This window comes from Falco rusticolus, chromosome 1 (assembly GCF_015220075.1).
Source record: "Falco rusticolus isolate bFalRus1 chromosome 1, bFalRus1.pri, whole genome shotgun sequence".
NCBI lineage: Eukaryota > Metazoa > Chordata > Aves > Falconiformes > Falconidae > Falco > Falco rusticolus.
In genome coordinates, this window is record NC_051187.1 from 126106033 (window position 1) to 126119748 (window position 13716).

Genomic DNA, 13716 nt, shown 5'->3' on the forward strand with positions numbered 1-13716 from the left:
TCATTACACTACAAACTAACAGATTTTGCTGCAAGGATAGACATCTAGTGCATGGTATTGGGGAAAGCAACAGAAGCCAATACTCGAAACTTGTGATCCTTTACAAAAAGGATTCTAAGCCACTTTCCCTGCAGAGTATCACTGAAAAATCCATCCTCCTGTTTACCATAGTGTGATGTTGTCTCCCTAAAAAAAGGTCATAAACCCCAACAAAATAGAAGTACTTTGCACTCTAAAAATCTTCATAGATTCTACTTAATTATACTTTTGAAAGACATCAAATAAGAGCAGGTCTTGCACTTGTATCTTTTGAGATAATGTAAGCGTGTGGTGTCCTCCTAGTAGTATTCCGGGGGAATAACAAGTATCAATCACTGACTCTACTCTTGGGAAAGCATTTGGAGAGTTGCATTGCTACAGCAGTTGTGATAATCTTAGGTAATCATCCTGCTGTTCAAATACTATATTAAGCTAACAGCAAAGCTACAGTCTGAATCTGAACAAGGCAGAGATTTAGTTTATTATTATATTATTCAGAGTCTTCAAAGGTGCCAGCACCAGTATAACTAAAGATCTTAAGTTTATCTAATGTTCCTGCTTGAGGCTGTGAGTCTTCTAATAGTTCAGAAATACACACCCGTCATCAGAGCCACTGCAGAGGATTCCTTCTCTCAGGGGTGACCACCGTACATGAAACACTTTTGCAGTATGCCCTGTAAAAACTTTAAGCGGCTGATCAGAGCTGGTTGCCAAGTAGTAAACACGAACATTTTTATCCTCACAACCAGTAGCTATCATATCTCTGCAAAAGAAAAATAAAATCCTCTAGTCACAGGGCTCATCAAAAGTACTTATGGGTTTTTTTAATTTAAAAATAAATATGATGTGTATTTTGCAACTAACTTTAAGAAATAGCTATTTTTGCTTCTTCTTTGTCTCTTTATGATGTAACTATTGATAACCCAATTAAACATACTAAACCAGAAAATAACCCGATAAAGATCCATTAGTTGCAACAGAGAACAGTGCAAGCACTGACCAAGCACCCAGCACTCAGCTGTTAATAAATTGGATTACTGTGTAATTGTTTTTTGACAAAAAGTTCTCATGTTGTTATTAGGGATTATCTGCAAAATCTACACATATCACAGTGTATTTAGTTGCCTGCTGTATCTTCAGCTTGTTAAATTAAAAGGAAGGCAATCTAAATCCTTCTTTCCTGCTACTGAATGTCTCTTTTTTTTTTTTCCCCCCCCCTCCATTATATATTCAGGCAGAGAATTCCACACACACCATCAATATTAAAAGATCTTTTTATGGAAGTTAATCATGCTGGACAATGAAATACACTGCTGGGAATACAGAGATGCTACAGACATATCTTATTGTGGAACAGAAACAATTTCAGTGCTCTAATATCACAGTAACTATCACATTCTAAATAACTTTGTGTTACTCCATTGGTAATCAATTTAAATAGTAAATGTAATCAGTTCTTTGGGTTAATTTTCACTTACTTGTTGTTTTGACTCCAGTCACAACCAAACACTGCAGCTGGATGTTTGTACTTGTGAAGAACCTTGCCATCAATGGTCCGAATAATACTGAAATCAATTACAATATAATATTATGAGGAAAAAAAGCATTCTGAGGCGGCTATCCAAAGCCAAGTTTGATTCTGTGCAAATAAGCCAGATAACAAAAACGTATACAGAAAGAATATGAGAAATCTTTATTCCTGCAGCCTCTCAACTACAAGATTAACTACGTATTACCCAACAAAACATTTCATTGGACTTCAGAGTCCATGTTTCTTCACAGGGGCTCTAAAGATGTCCACTGTGGTACCTCCCTCCCTGAAAGGATCCTCATAGCTCAAAATCTATGTTGCAGCTATCACTTTAAGGTACAAACAGATCTGTCGGGCTTTAAAAAAAAAAAAAAAAAAAAAAAGTTGTTTTCTAAAATTTGTGCTCACTATGTTTGAGCTAAAATAATATGGGTAGCAAATGAAAGAATGAACGAGGATTTAAAAGTGTACTGAAACACAATCCATGCAAAACTGTTCTCCATAAGCATTTGCAAGTTTTACAAATAAGCCATTATACTCCTGTAATAATACAATTGCAATTACATTGTTGTAAAATAGTGATACCTAGTCCTTGAAATAACAAACTGAATTTTTTTTTTATAAAAAAGACGACAAGAAAAGTGGGATAGCTTTTGAAAACTGTCCTCCATATCTACAGATAAAAACCTAGAAGAATATTCTTGGCTAAATAAAAATAAATATTCAGTTTCACTATCACAGTGTCTTGGACACTATTCCTTTTGCAAACATTTCCTTTATTTTTTTCTTAAAAATCACGAAAAGTATCTCCTAACAAGTACAGGAGATTATTATATTATTATATTCTAATCCAAATTTTGTCCAGTAAGAAAAGTTTTAAAATTAATCACCGATAGTGCTGTCCAAGTCTACTGACTTGCGAAGTACATTTAGCTTTTTTTTTTTCTTCCAGTAACACTCACCAAAATCCATCACTGCTGCAGGTTGCTATTCTTTTGGAATCTTTATGACTCCAGGCAATGCAGAAGATTCCATTCTTTCCATGCTTCAAAAAATGCAAAATACCTATCAATAAGAAATAATTCACCCCTTTTTCTCTCATCTATTGACTCATATTTTTTTATTTTATTCTCCTACGGGCTTCAGCCCTTTGCTCCCAGTAAAGTATACTGTACAAAACCACATTATAATGAGTCCCCAACATAGCTGGGATATTTGAGAATCCAAGCCCAAAAAAAGTGGGACTGAGGAGAGAGACAGTAAAACTGCCATGTTCTCCATGATCCAAGAGACAAAACTGGGTCAAGCTGAAGATCGAGCAATCCATAACTATATAAACCTGAAGCTTGAATAAAGGTTAGCTGCTTGTTGGAATAATGAAGTTAGTAGGCATGAATAACGGCAGTACATGAAAACTTCAGTGAGACGTATCAGAACGAGTGTTTGAGAAAAGACATTTAGTAGCATAAGTGCCAATCTTCTAAGTGCTAGAGCTCAGGAACTCTTGAATGTACATACATATATTTGTTGTCTGCCTCCCCCTACCCCTCCCAATTCTGTCTTCTTAAAGAGCATCCTTTGTCCTCTGATGCAGATGCCACAGTTAATTATGTCTGTACTCTGAAGCTTACAGCTATATACTAAGAATTCACAAAATAGCATAGAATGCTACAGCATAGTATTAAATAACTCCTTCTGCCAGCACTGTTCAGTGTGCTGCAAAATGGAGCTTTATTAGTCTAGATTGCAGGGACTCAAATTCTTTTATGGGCCTTACATTTCAAAATACAGAACACAATTTTACATTTTGACACCCAGTTTGAAGTCTGTATGGCCACATACATTTACAAGTTTAAGAAAGAATCAGCTATGCTTTTGCTGTGTATCACTACAGGACCGATTTGAAGATAATGGAGATAATATGGTGCTTCATCATTGTCATGTCACAAACCAGTCCGAGGAAGTAAAAATACCTCTGCCTCAGAGATAAACTGGCACCCACATAATTTTTCCTATAGATTTTTATATTATAGCACCTTTTAAAAACATATGCACTTTGACCCATCTTTGTTTATTGACACTAGAGGGAATGATTAACTTACATTTCATATAGACAAAAAAAAGAAGTGATATCATCTTACCTCACTGAATCTGGTTATCATTTTGCCTTTTAGGACATCCCAGATGAAGGCACCATTTCTGGATGTTGCACCTGCTATGCAGTTCAGATCTCCTTTAGAGAAAGATATTTGTGAGATCTCACAATAAATATAACCCAAAAAATATAAAACAGAAAAAATATAAATAAATATTGTTTGATTAATGTGTTTCTACTTGAAATACAAGAAATTTAATATAACCAGAAGACATCAATGGCACATACGCAAGTCTGTCATAGTTTAAGGCCAGTATTTGATATTAAGTCACAAATACAAATTTTGACAAAAGCCAGACCTGCTTTCCTACATTCCTGTTTTGAGGAAAGGGCAAAAAAAAGAAGCTGTATTGTTGTAAAAAGTAATCTCAATGCCTGCTGAAAGTCTTGCAGTTGAGGTGACAAGAAAATAATGTCCATAATGCGTATGACTTGAACTAAAAGAGATACAATCTCAATGTTTCAAGCTTAAAGTTGTAGCAACTACAGCATTTTCATTTGAAGTTACCTATGTATTAAGACAAATCAGAAAGAATGCAACAGAACATACAACAGTACCTTGTTTTCTTAATCTTGTACCTGAATTTTTAACCACACTCTACAGGCTGGAAAATCTGAATATATGACTCTATAGCAAGAACCTGAAAACTGAATTCAGGCCTAATCCAAAAGCCACCGAACACTCCTCACCACAGTGACTCTCTATCCCAATACAGCTATACTTTTCCTAAATCGCTGTATGACACATTTATATAAAAGTTTTGACTGTTACTTTATAGCACACCTCAGAGAAAAAGGCAATCTATGCAGGAGGAGTCTAGAAAGGTACATACATAAGATAGAAAGAGATTCAGGTAGCAGAATGATAGGGAAAAAAAGAAGAAAAAGAAAAAAATAAGAGCAATCACTATGTTCAAAGGTCTTGTGAGACCAAATACAAATGGTGGCATGCACTGGATTATATATTACGAATAAAGTACAAGGTGGGGAGGAAATCTCTAGGAGTAAGGAATGTGAAAGAAGCAGGATAAGTTCTGCCTGGGATGGACAGGAACCCTTTGACAGGTTGGCAAGGAACTGAAGATGAAGCACAAGCTGCCTATTAGCTTAAATTTACTTTTTAAAAATATAAGATCAGAATAAAAGACTTGAAAGGGACCACCACCATCCCCCTCCCAGGAACAAACTATTCTCTTAATGTGAGATACTAGTACAAACTGAATTTCAATTCCAAAACAAAGTAACACAAAGGAAAACACCATATTTTATATTGCCATCATTTTCATATTGCAAGACAAATTATCTGTGAAGAGGAATAAGGTGCAAGACAGTCTCTGAAATGAAAAAAGTGCAAATTCATTTTACATACGCAGACTACATTAAGATTCCCATCACAGTATTTTTTTCCTGTCAGCTATAATTTCTTAGAGTTTAAAAGCACAGGAGAGAAAGGCAGTGAGCTGAATTATTTAGATTAAAAAAAAAAAAAAAAAAAAAAAAAAGAATGCATCTGCTGTCCAAAGAATTAAAACACAAGAAAGCCTACTTATCAATACTGACATCAGTATTATCAATACTGACATCAGTAACATAAACGTACTCCCAAGTTCAACTAACTGGGTTGCAGAACAGTTTAAAGATTTCCCATTGACTTCGGTGACTTCTCTAAGAACAAGTAGCTGCTTTGCAGAAAAAGGATCCCTATTCTAATAAAGCAAAAGCAGAGCTCTTCAGTGATTAGAATCCTACACAAAGAAGGAAGAGAAAGTAGTAAACACCTATGTTCCACTTTTTCAGCACAAAACAGAATGTGAATGCCTTTAATTAGCTGCTTCCCATGCGAAGAAAACCTTTCATCATCTGCGTAATGTAACGCTAGAAAGGTTCTGGAGATTTTCCTCCCTCCACTCTGACTCAGTATGAAATACCGAGATCACTTCTCATAACGGTAAGCCTCAACAAGGTCTGAAACATTGAATTCTACAGGTTTCACAAATAATACTTGTTATGTTCAAACCATATAAGATACCCTTCTATCTAAAACTAATAAATTTCATAACACAAATCCTGCTAGTCAAGGCTAATACAAAGAATACTTAAACCTAAAGCAAAATAATCTTACCTGGAGCCCAAGAAAGGGAATAAATAACCCCCTCATTACCAGGAGATGTGTAAACTGCTGTTAAAGTATTTATGTCCCAAACTTTTATTGTGCCATCAAATGAAGCTGTAGCAAGAAGATCAGGGTTATCAGGTTTGAATTTGCAATCAAAGATGGTCTCAACATGTCCCTTAAATGAAACAAATATTTAATCCGTTTTTATTACATTTGATTTTTTTCAGAAGTCCAACTCCAGATCAAACTCTAAAATACATTGTATTATAAACTGTCATGTCAATTATGAGTTCCAAAAACCCCTGTATGTTATAGCTCATCAGTCATAATTAAAAGGTATATAATGGCTTGGACTATAACACTCCTCCCTTTCATAGATCATTATTAAAGAGAGAAAAATTTTGCCCTAAAACAACAAGGTGATGCAATGCCAGGGACTTGTTAGCATTTTCCCTTGGAACAGAGTTGCTAAAAAGTAGAACTAAAAAAGATTAAGCTAAAAAAACAAGCAAGAAAAATTAATTTTTTAGAACAGAAATAATTTTGCCCTTTAGGTAAAAAGTACCTGATGGAAAAAATAAAGCTCTGTAAGTTGATCATGTGCTACAAGTTTTCTAGTATTTCATTCTAGTATTCCATCGACCTGTTTCTAAATACAGTCTACGCCCTACTGCAGTTTAAACTTCAATCCATTCAAAATTTTATATGTCAATTGTTTGCTTTCTAAGACATGTATTTGTAGAATTTAACTTGACACACACATGAGAAACATATAATATATATAAAAATTTTTTTTAAGCCTCAGTTGCTTTACAGGACCAACACCATTAAAAATGGAAAAACACCAACCAGCAGACTCTATTCAAACATGTATGGGAGTACAGCTGAAAATTATTCAAGTTTTTCAATGAAAAGGGAACAGGGAAAGAGGAAAAGAGAAAAATTCCGCAGAATAACCAAAAGCCCAGTGAAGAATAGGCTCACTTAATGTGTGATAAACCCCATTTCAATTTCTGCTTCAAAGAAGATTTAATAATTCAGTCCTTGTCATTTTAAACCGATGGACCTCACCATCTGAGTTGCATATATTTTTCTCTCTGATGTGATTGGAATTTTTATTCTGGATTATAGAAAACTTTCCAGATAAAATTTCTGAGAAGGCCATCAAATTCATATTTCAGTTAAAAAACCCCACACAAAACAGCCCTTAAATCTTCTTCTGGATGAAAACTAACTGCCAGGATACTTCCAACAGAATTCAGTCTTTTGCAATAAAGAATTGCTTTCAACTCCAGAAAAGTAATTGTTTCCTAGAAATTTAGACTCTTATTAATGACAAACTGTTTTACAGTTCTGCAAAGGCTTCATCCTCATTTTTCTGCTGTTAGAAGAAAATGTATAAGCCAAAATAAACCCTCATTCCTAAAACAGAGATGAAACATACCAAATCTCTAAGGAAATCCCACTTTTTGGCTCCCATGTCGTAAAGCCCCACTCCACCATCCATGAAGCAACACACAGCGTGACCAGGAGGAAGAGAAAATGCTTGGTTTTGGGTTAAAGTTGGAGGAGGAACAGCCTCACTTGTTGAGGATGTATGGTGATTTTTAGTAGGATACTGTGATGAACATGCTTAACAAAATAAAGCAAAAGATATAAATAGATTTTTCCCATTTAATAATAAGGAACAATTATTAAGAGTAAAATGCTTTATATTCCAATAAGATTAAACCCAAAAAGAAATGAATTCCTGTATGAAGCCTGGCCCACTAAAGAAAGACCTTATCAAGTGCTTGATGCTTTACACATTTGTCTAGTCCACTGGCACAAGAGGGTATTTTAATTCAGAACTACAGAGCCAACACAATTACAGAGATCAATTTGTATATAACAAAATTCACAAAAAAGATTTTCTTCAACTTGCAGCCATTGCAATGTATAACAATCAAAATTACACTTACACTTTTTCTTTGGGGGAGAACTGAGCACATGCAAACCATGGAAACCAGTTTTCTTCAATTTAAAGTTATCTATAGGTGTTGTACGTGAAACATTCCAAATACGTAACACACCAACCTGAGAATCTGAGGTTTAAAAACAAAATATAAAAAGATGGAGGGTTTTTATTATTTATTATCCTCTTTTTACTGTACACAGAGGTATGCAGTTTAAGGACTGTTTTATGCAAAAATACAACAATGAATTAAGCTTAAAATCCCAAGAAGAATTTTATAAGGAGGCACCATTCTCTCCACGGTAATATGGCTATTAACAACAATAATTAATAACCATTTTTTAAACTTCAGTAGATGAATTCTATGGAATATCTCTCAGTATAAAACATTCATACAGTCTCACTTTCCTCATTAGTTCAACCTGAGCAATAACATCTATTGTGTAGAAAAGTGGCAGGAAATAGATTTTTTTTATTTTTTTCTTAAATCATTCTGAAAATAGAGAAAAAGTGGGGGGGATCAAGAAGTGACATCCACTAGGACAATGCATTTTTCTTCCTGTTCCCAAAGTAACTCTTAAACTTGTTGCTAAAGTGTGCATGAGGAAAATATTGAGTATTAAAAAATAGTTTAAAGTCACTTGTTTATGTATGAATAAATACAAAATAAGTAAAAACTGCTCAGTGTAGCAGTTTTCCTGTTCTTTTCTGCAGCTTTATGTAATATATTTTTTTTGGTACAATGCACGTATGCTTTTATTTGTAGAAATGTTAAGAAACAGAAAGATCAAACAAAGTCTGAAGTTTGAAGACTCAGCCCTGTTCTTATTACCTTGGTATAACAGGAAATAAAAGGCTTACCTCCAGTTACAAACATTCCAGGTGCGCTAGAAACCCAGGCTAAACACTGAACAGATGCTGCTGCACTGGGAAAATTAAAATTTGTGATACAGGACAACGATTCAGAATCAACTAGTCGAATACCATTATGTAAATTAGCAACAAGAAGGTAGTCTGTTGACAAAGGGTCCCACTCCAGCGCTGTAACTGGATCTTCTTCATCTGTTCCTTCAAGAGACTCTGGTCTTAAGACGTGTTTCTGATTTTTAGAGCCTTTAAGGGCACAAAAAAACAGATTATCTCAAAATGAAGTATCTCCTTTCAATAGTTACAAGGTTTGCAAACATAATTTTTATCTCTCCCTGAAATACCTGTTTAGTAGCCTGCTCCACTGGCTGCACCAGTGAAATTAACGGCGCTGGCTTCGCAATATTTGACCTAAAGTAGTTCTGGCTCCATCAGATCTGACCTTCTTTTTAATACAGCATAAAATAGAAACCACTGACATGTTTATTAATATGATTTTATACTAAAGAAAAGTACGTTCAATCATATACATTGCCCTAACAATTTCCATGAGTAAAGGCCTGCAGCACAGCCTAAAATACAAATTAGTTAAGTAAATCTGCATACCACCGCAAATACAGGCAAAATAAAGGCAGTGTGAACAAGAAATAATTGTGGCAGTCAAAAAAGCTTTCACAAAAAATTTCCTTTTTTTTTTTTCTTTCTCAAAATGTACGTAATTATGAAGCGTTCATAGATTTTGAAGCCAAAATAGGCCATTAAATGTCTAATTTAACACCTCCACAACAGAAAACATATTTCGCTTGATGATCCATATTATCAAGAACCAAAATTTTTAACATCAGGTTTATTTCCCACTTTTTGCTTTTATGGAGAGCTGGCAAAAATACACAGATCTGTATTTTTGAAGTTGTAATTCCTTTATTAAAAAAAAACCTGATTTTCTACCTCTTTTCTAGAAATAAGGAATTGACATCTTCCATTATTCAGTTTCTAATCTAATGTTCAATTTTGATAATGAAGTATACAATTAATTTGTCATATTATGATAAATGCCAAGACCTACCTATATTACTTAATGATTGATGTAGAACAAAAACTTCAGGATTCTCACTTTCTTTAACAATGTCCCCGGCTTACAAATCAGTTCAATTTTTTTGTTGAATGAAAATCAACATTCATATGAAAACCAAGTACTGACAACAAAGCAGAGTTTTCATTTTTTGGTTAGCTTTACAAGAACTAAAGGCATTAAGTCCTCAAGTGATGAAGGCCAGTTATGTTCAAACCCTTCAGTCCCAAGAAAGCACAATCAGCTGGTGTGAGAGTACGGATATTGAGGCTATTCAGTTATACCCATACTTCACAAAAATGTCCAGAAGCCAAGGTCATGGAAACCCTAACTGTTAATTTATATTTTTTTTCCATTAAAAGAAGAAATCAGCACTGAATCATGCAACTGAGTCACAGGTCATTTAAGTAAGCTGTGCATATTTTGAGAACAAACGAAAGGTAAACTAGTACAGAACATTTGGCGCTATATGACTGCTCTGTATTTCTTTAAAAATAGATTACTGATCTTAGATCCTTGCATATTTTTTTCTTCACACTAAATGTTCTGTTACATTAATGGATAGTCTGGAGTTAATAAAAAGAAAATACAGCCAGGAGAGAAAAACCTAAGTAGATAACATAGTGAAAAAAGTAGTTGTGTACTCTGCTAATTATGCAGCAGTGACCCACATTTCAATAGAAAGACTAGAGCTTTCAAGGAGTCAATCACACTGAACTTTCACGCAATTAACAGGAACTTATGGATGTTCACATTCTCTAATGATCTGTAGGTTTTGTAAGATATCCTACACAAGGACTGAAACTTTCAGAAGTAAGGAATAGGATTTATTTATTTTTAATTGATTTGACTTGTTAATTTACTTAGTTGATTTCACAAACTAAGCTCTGGTCCGATAACAAGTCATTCTGCACATTCTGACATGAGGTAGATGAGGCCTGAAGTTCAATCTTGAAGCAAAATATTAGCTTTCTATTCCTTATTTAAAAGTACTAATTCTTTGTGTGTGTTCCTTTTTTTCTTAAATGGAGAACCTATATTAATCCTATTAATACCACTTTCTTCTATGTATTGTTAATTTTAAAAAGCTACCGATAACAAAAGTCAGATGAACTTTGACTATAAATTGCAAACTAGAAACCCGCAATTGATAAAATAGCTTGGATAAGCCTACATTTTCTATTGTATCTGATTTTTAAGCCATATTAAATTAATTTATGAAAGTGTAACCACAGTAATGGTACTTATATTTTGTTATAGTGATACAATCTATTTTTCAAGATTACCTGATTTTGAAACATACTGTAATGAATTTATCCGTTCACCAAAATATTTGTGATCTATTCTAAAACACATTGATGTTTTTATCTAAACAAATCCCTTTTAACAGCGTAAAGAAGGCAAGTCAAAAGAAAACTAATATTGGTCTGCAGTATTTCCAAGTCACCATGATTGCTCCAATGTCATTGTCTTAATTACAAGAATATAATCCTTTGTATTAAATTATTCAGATTTCTTATTGCATACAAGTCTGGGCTTTGAATGGCAGCTCTATGTTATTTCACCTAGAAGTAATTCCTGAATGCGTCTGAATTGGTTATACTAATTTATCCCACACAGTCGAATTTGCTACTCAGTTCTGACAATTACTTTGCAAGTAGACCTCTGCAGATCAGTGATACTTTTGTTACATAAAAATCCAATGAGAATCTTATTTGACTAAGAAGGTTTTTACATCCATTTCTTTAAAATAAGTGTGTTCAGGTTTAGAAAACACTTAATATGGTCCAACAGAAAGTGTACTATTTTTCTTGAATAATTTTGAGAAAGTGGAATTCTAAACATTTTAAAAATAAAAACTTGAAAGCTCATTTTTGAAAGCCAAACTGCAATGTTTCCTTCTCAATTCTAACAGATTTATTAAGTAGAAGTAAACCGCACTACTTAAATCCAGGATTTTCAGCAAAAGAATTCTGTCAAAAATTTTCACCCAACTGTGTATTAACCTTCAACAACAACTCTGTTTGAAACCAAAAATCTTAAAGATGTTAAGAACAGCAAACAAATGTAATGGTTCATTTATTTTTACTTTAAAATTATCTCAATGAATATATATAATATTACAGTAATAATGAAAACTATCTTAAATACAGAGACACGCAAAATTTCTGTAATAATCTAAACTCAATTTCAAGCCAATGCATGTAGGTTTTTCCCCAGCAGTAATGGATAATTTTCAATAAAAGATTTTTCATAGCAACTAGAGTTGTGGTACGTACAAAACTGCCACTGCTGCTAGGTTTTTTAGCCAATATTATGTTTGCATTTTCAGAACATAATTTTGACATTTTAAATCCTTTTCCAATTATTTTTATTTTAATATTAAAATCATCCTAGACAAGCTCCATGACAAGTCTCAGTTTGATATATATTTAGAGGTTATCATATTAAAATTATTTTCCTTTTCCCAATGCCTATACTAATTTAGTCAGCACTACTGAATAAATAATATTCAATATATAACATAATATTATATAATATAATATATAATGTAATGAATATATACTGAATATAGAAGCAAAGAAATATGTTCTCTGTGGCATGCGGAGTGACAACTTAGTAAAGTGAAATGAAGGAAATTAAATTTTGCATGGCTGTTGGAGTGAAACGCTATGTAAAATTAACACATAACTTAAAGAACATTTTTTCCTCACAAAGTTCAAAATCAGTTTTTAGTGGAGGAAAAAGTATCCACCAGGAAAAAAAAAGACATCAAAACAGTCCACCTAATACAGCTATCTGTCTTTGCAGAAACCTATGAAAGCGAGATAAATTTCAGCTTCAAATGAGCTTATGAACAAGACACCTTCATGAGACTATTTATGAAGTACTCACAAATGTGCTTGGTGGATTTCAGACAAAAAGAGATTGGTATTTTCCCATATAGTCTTTAACAGAACAGAATCATGAAGGTAATATGAAACGTGACATGAGATTCTACCTACAAAAGTACAGAATACTCTGGAATATGAAGCAGAGAACTCCAGAACAAATGCAAGAAAAGCAAAAGACTAAGCAAAAGATTCAAATCACTATGCAGAAGAACAAACCTGCTGGGAAATACAGTTCAGTAGATGATCATGGTTGTTACCATTCCCTAAAAAATCCAGTTTATTGTACTCATCGAGAATTGCAATGTTATCTTGGTCACAAAAGGGAGATGATACAAAGAAAATGCTCTGCGCTATCTAAGAAAACATATTTTTGTGATATGGAAGGAGCAGAAATAGTATGAACTAAGAAGAAGTTTTATATATGTAAATACATTTTAAAACCTAAAGAAAAAAAGTGCAAATTACACACATATACTGAGAAAAAGAGATATACATATATAAAAATAAATACTTTACCCTGACAGTTTTTACCTGGCTGAAAAATAGACAGGCTTCCATCAGTATGTCCAAATACTACTTTTCCTTTCTTCTTTGGATGCCATCTAAACAGACTGATGTCTGACAAGAAACTATGTGCCTCTCTATGTACAGTTACCCCGCTGTCAGGTCCTGAGATAGTCCAAATGTACAACGGACCTCTGTGGGACACAAATGCAACTGCATCATCTGCGTTCCAGCACCAGCTAAGTGACGCAGGAATTCCTGAAACATACAGGTAAACCTTATGAGAACGAAGATATGAAATTCAGTGTATTACTGCTTGACCCAGTACCAGCATTTGTCTTGAAAAGCTGTAGAAATAATTATTATACATAAAAACGATTAGACTGAAATGTAGACAACTGTCTGAATATCTTACAGTGTAAAAGTAAACTACACATATCCATAGGCAGGAAGTAGGATTATTTCCCAAATTATTTTAATGCTATTTTGATGGACCGTATTTTATGTTACCTATACTTAATTAGTGCCAAAGACAATCACACATATGAAAGATGATAAGCCTGATCCTGTAAACAATAGTTTGA

General features: G+C 33.7%; 1 protein-coding gene across 1 annotated transcript in view; it reads right to left on the bottom strand.

Annotated features, from left to right (window-relative positions):
- Positions 1-13716, bottom strand: part of WDR17 (WD repeat domain 17) — a 62842-nt gene that overhangs the window by 22523 nt on the left and 26603 nt on the right. The window contains exons 4-12 of the mRNA XM_037399477.1: positions 13160-13390; positions 8657-8908; positions 7803-7925; positions 7286-7473; positions 5848-6016; positions 3712-3803; positions 2533-2615; positions 1518-1604; positions 638-802 (exon numbers count right to left, since the gene is read on the bottom strand). Coding sequence (XP_037255374.1) covers positions 638-802; positions 1518-1604; positions 2533-2615; positions 3712-3803; positions 5848-6016; positions 7286-7473; positions 7803-7925; positions 8657-8908; positions 13160-13390 — 1390 coding nt within the window. The remainder of the gene's footprint in view (positions 1-637; positions 803-1517; positions 1605-2532; positions 2616-3711; positions 3804-5847; positions 6017-7285; positions 7474-7802; positions 7926-8656; positions 8909-13159; positions 13391-13716) is intronic.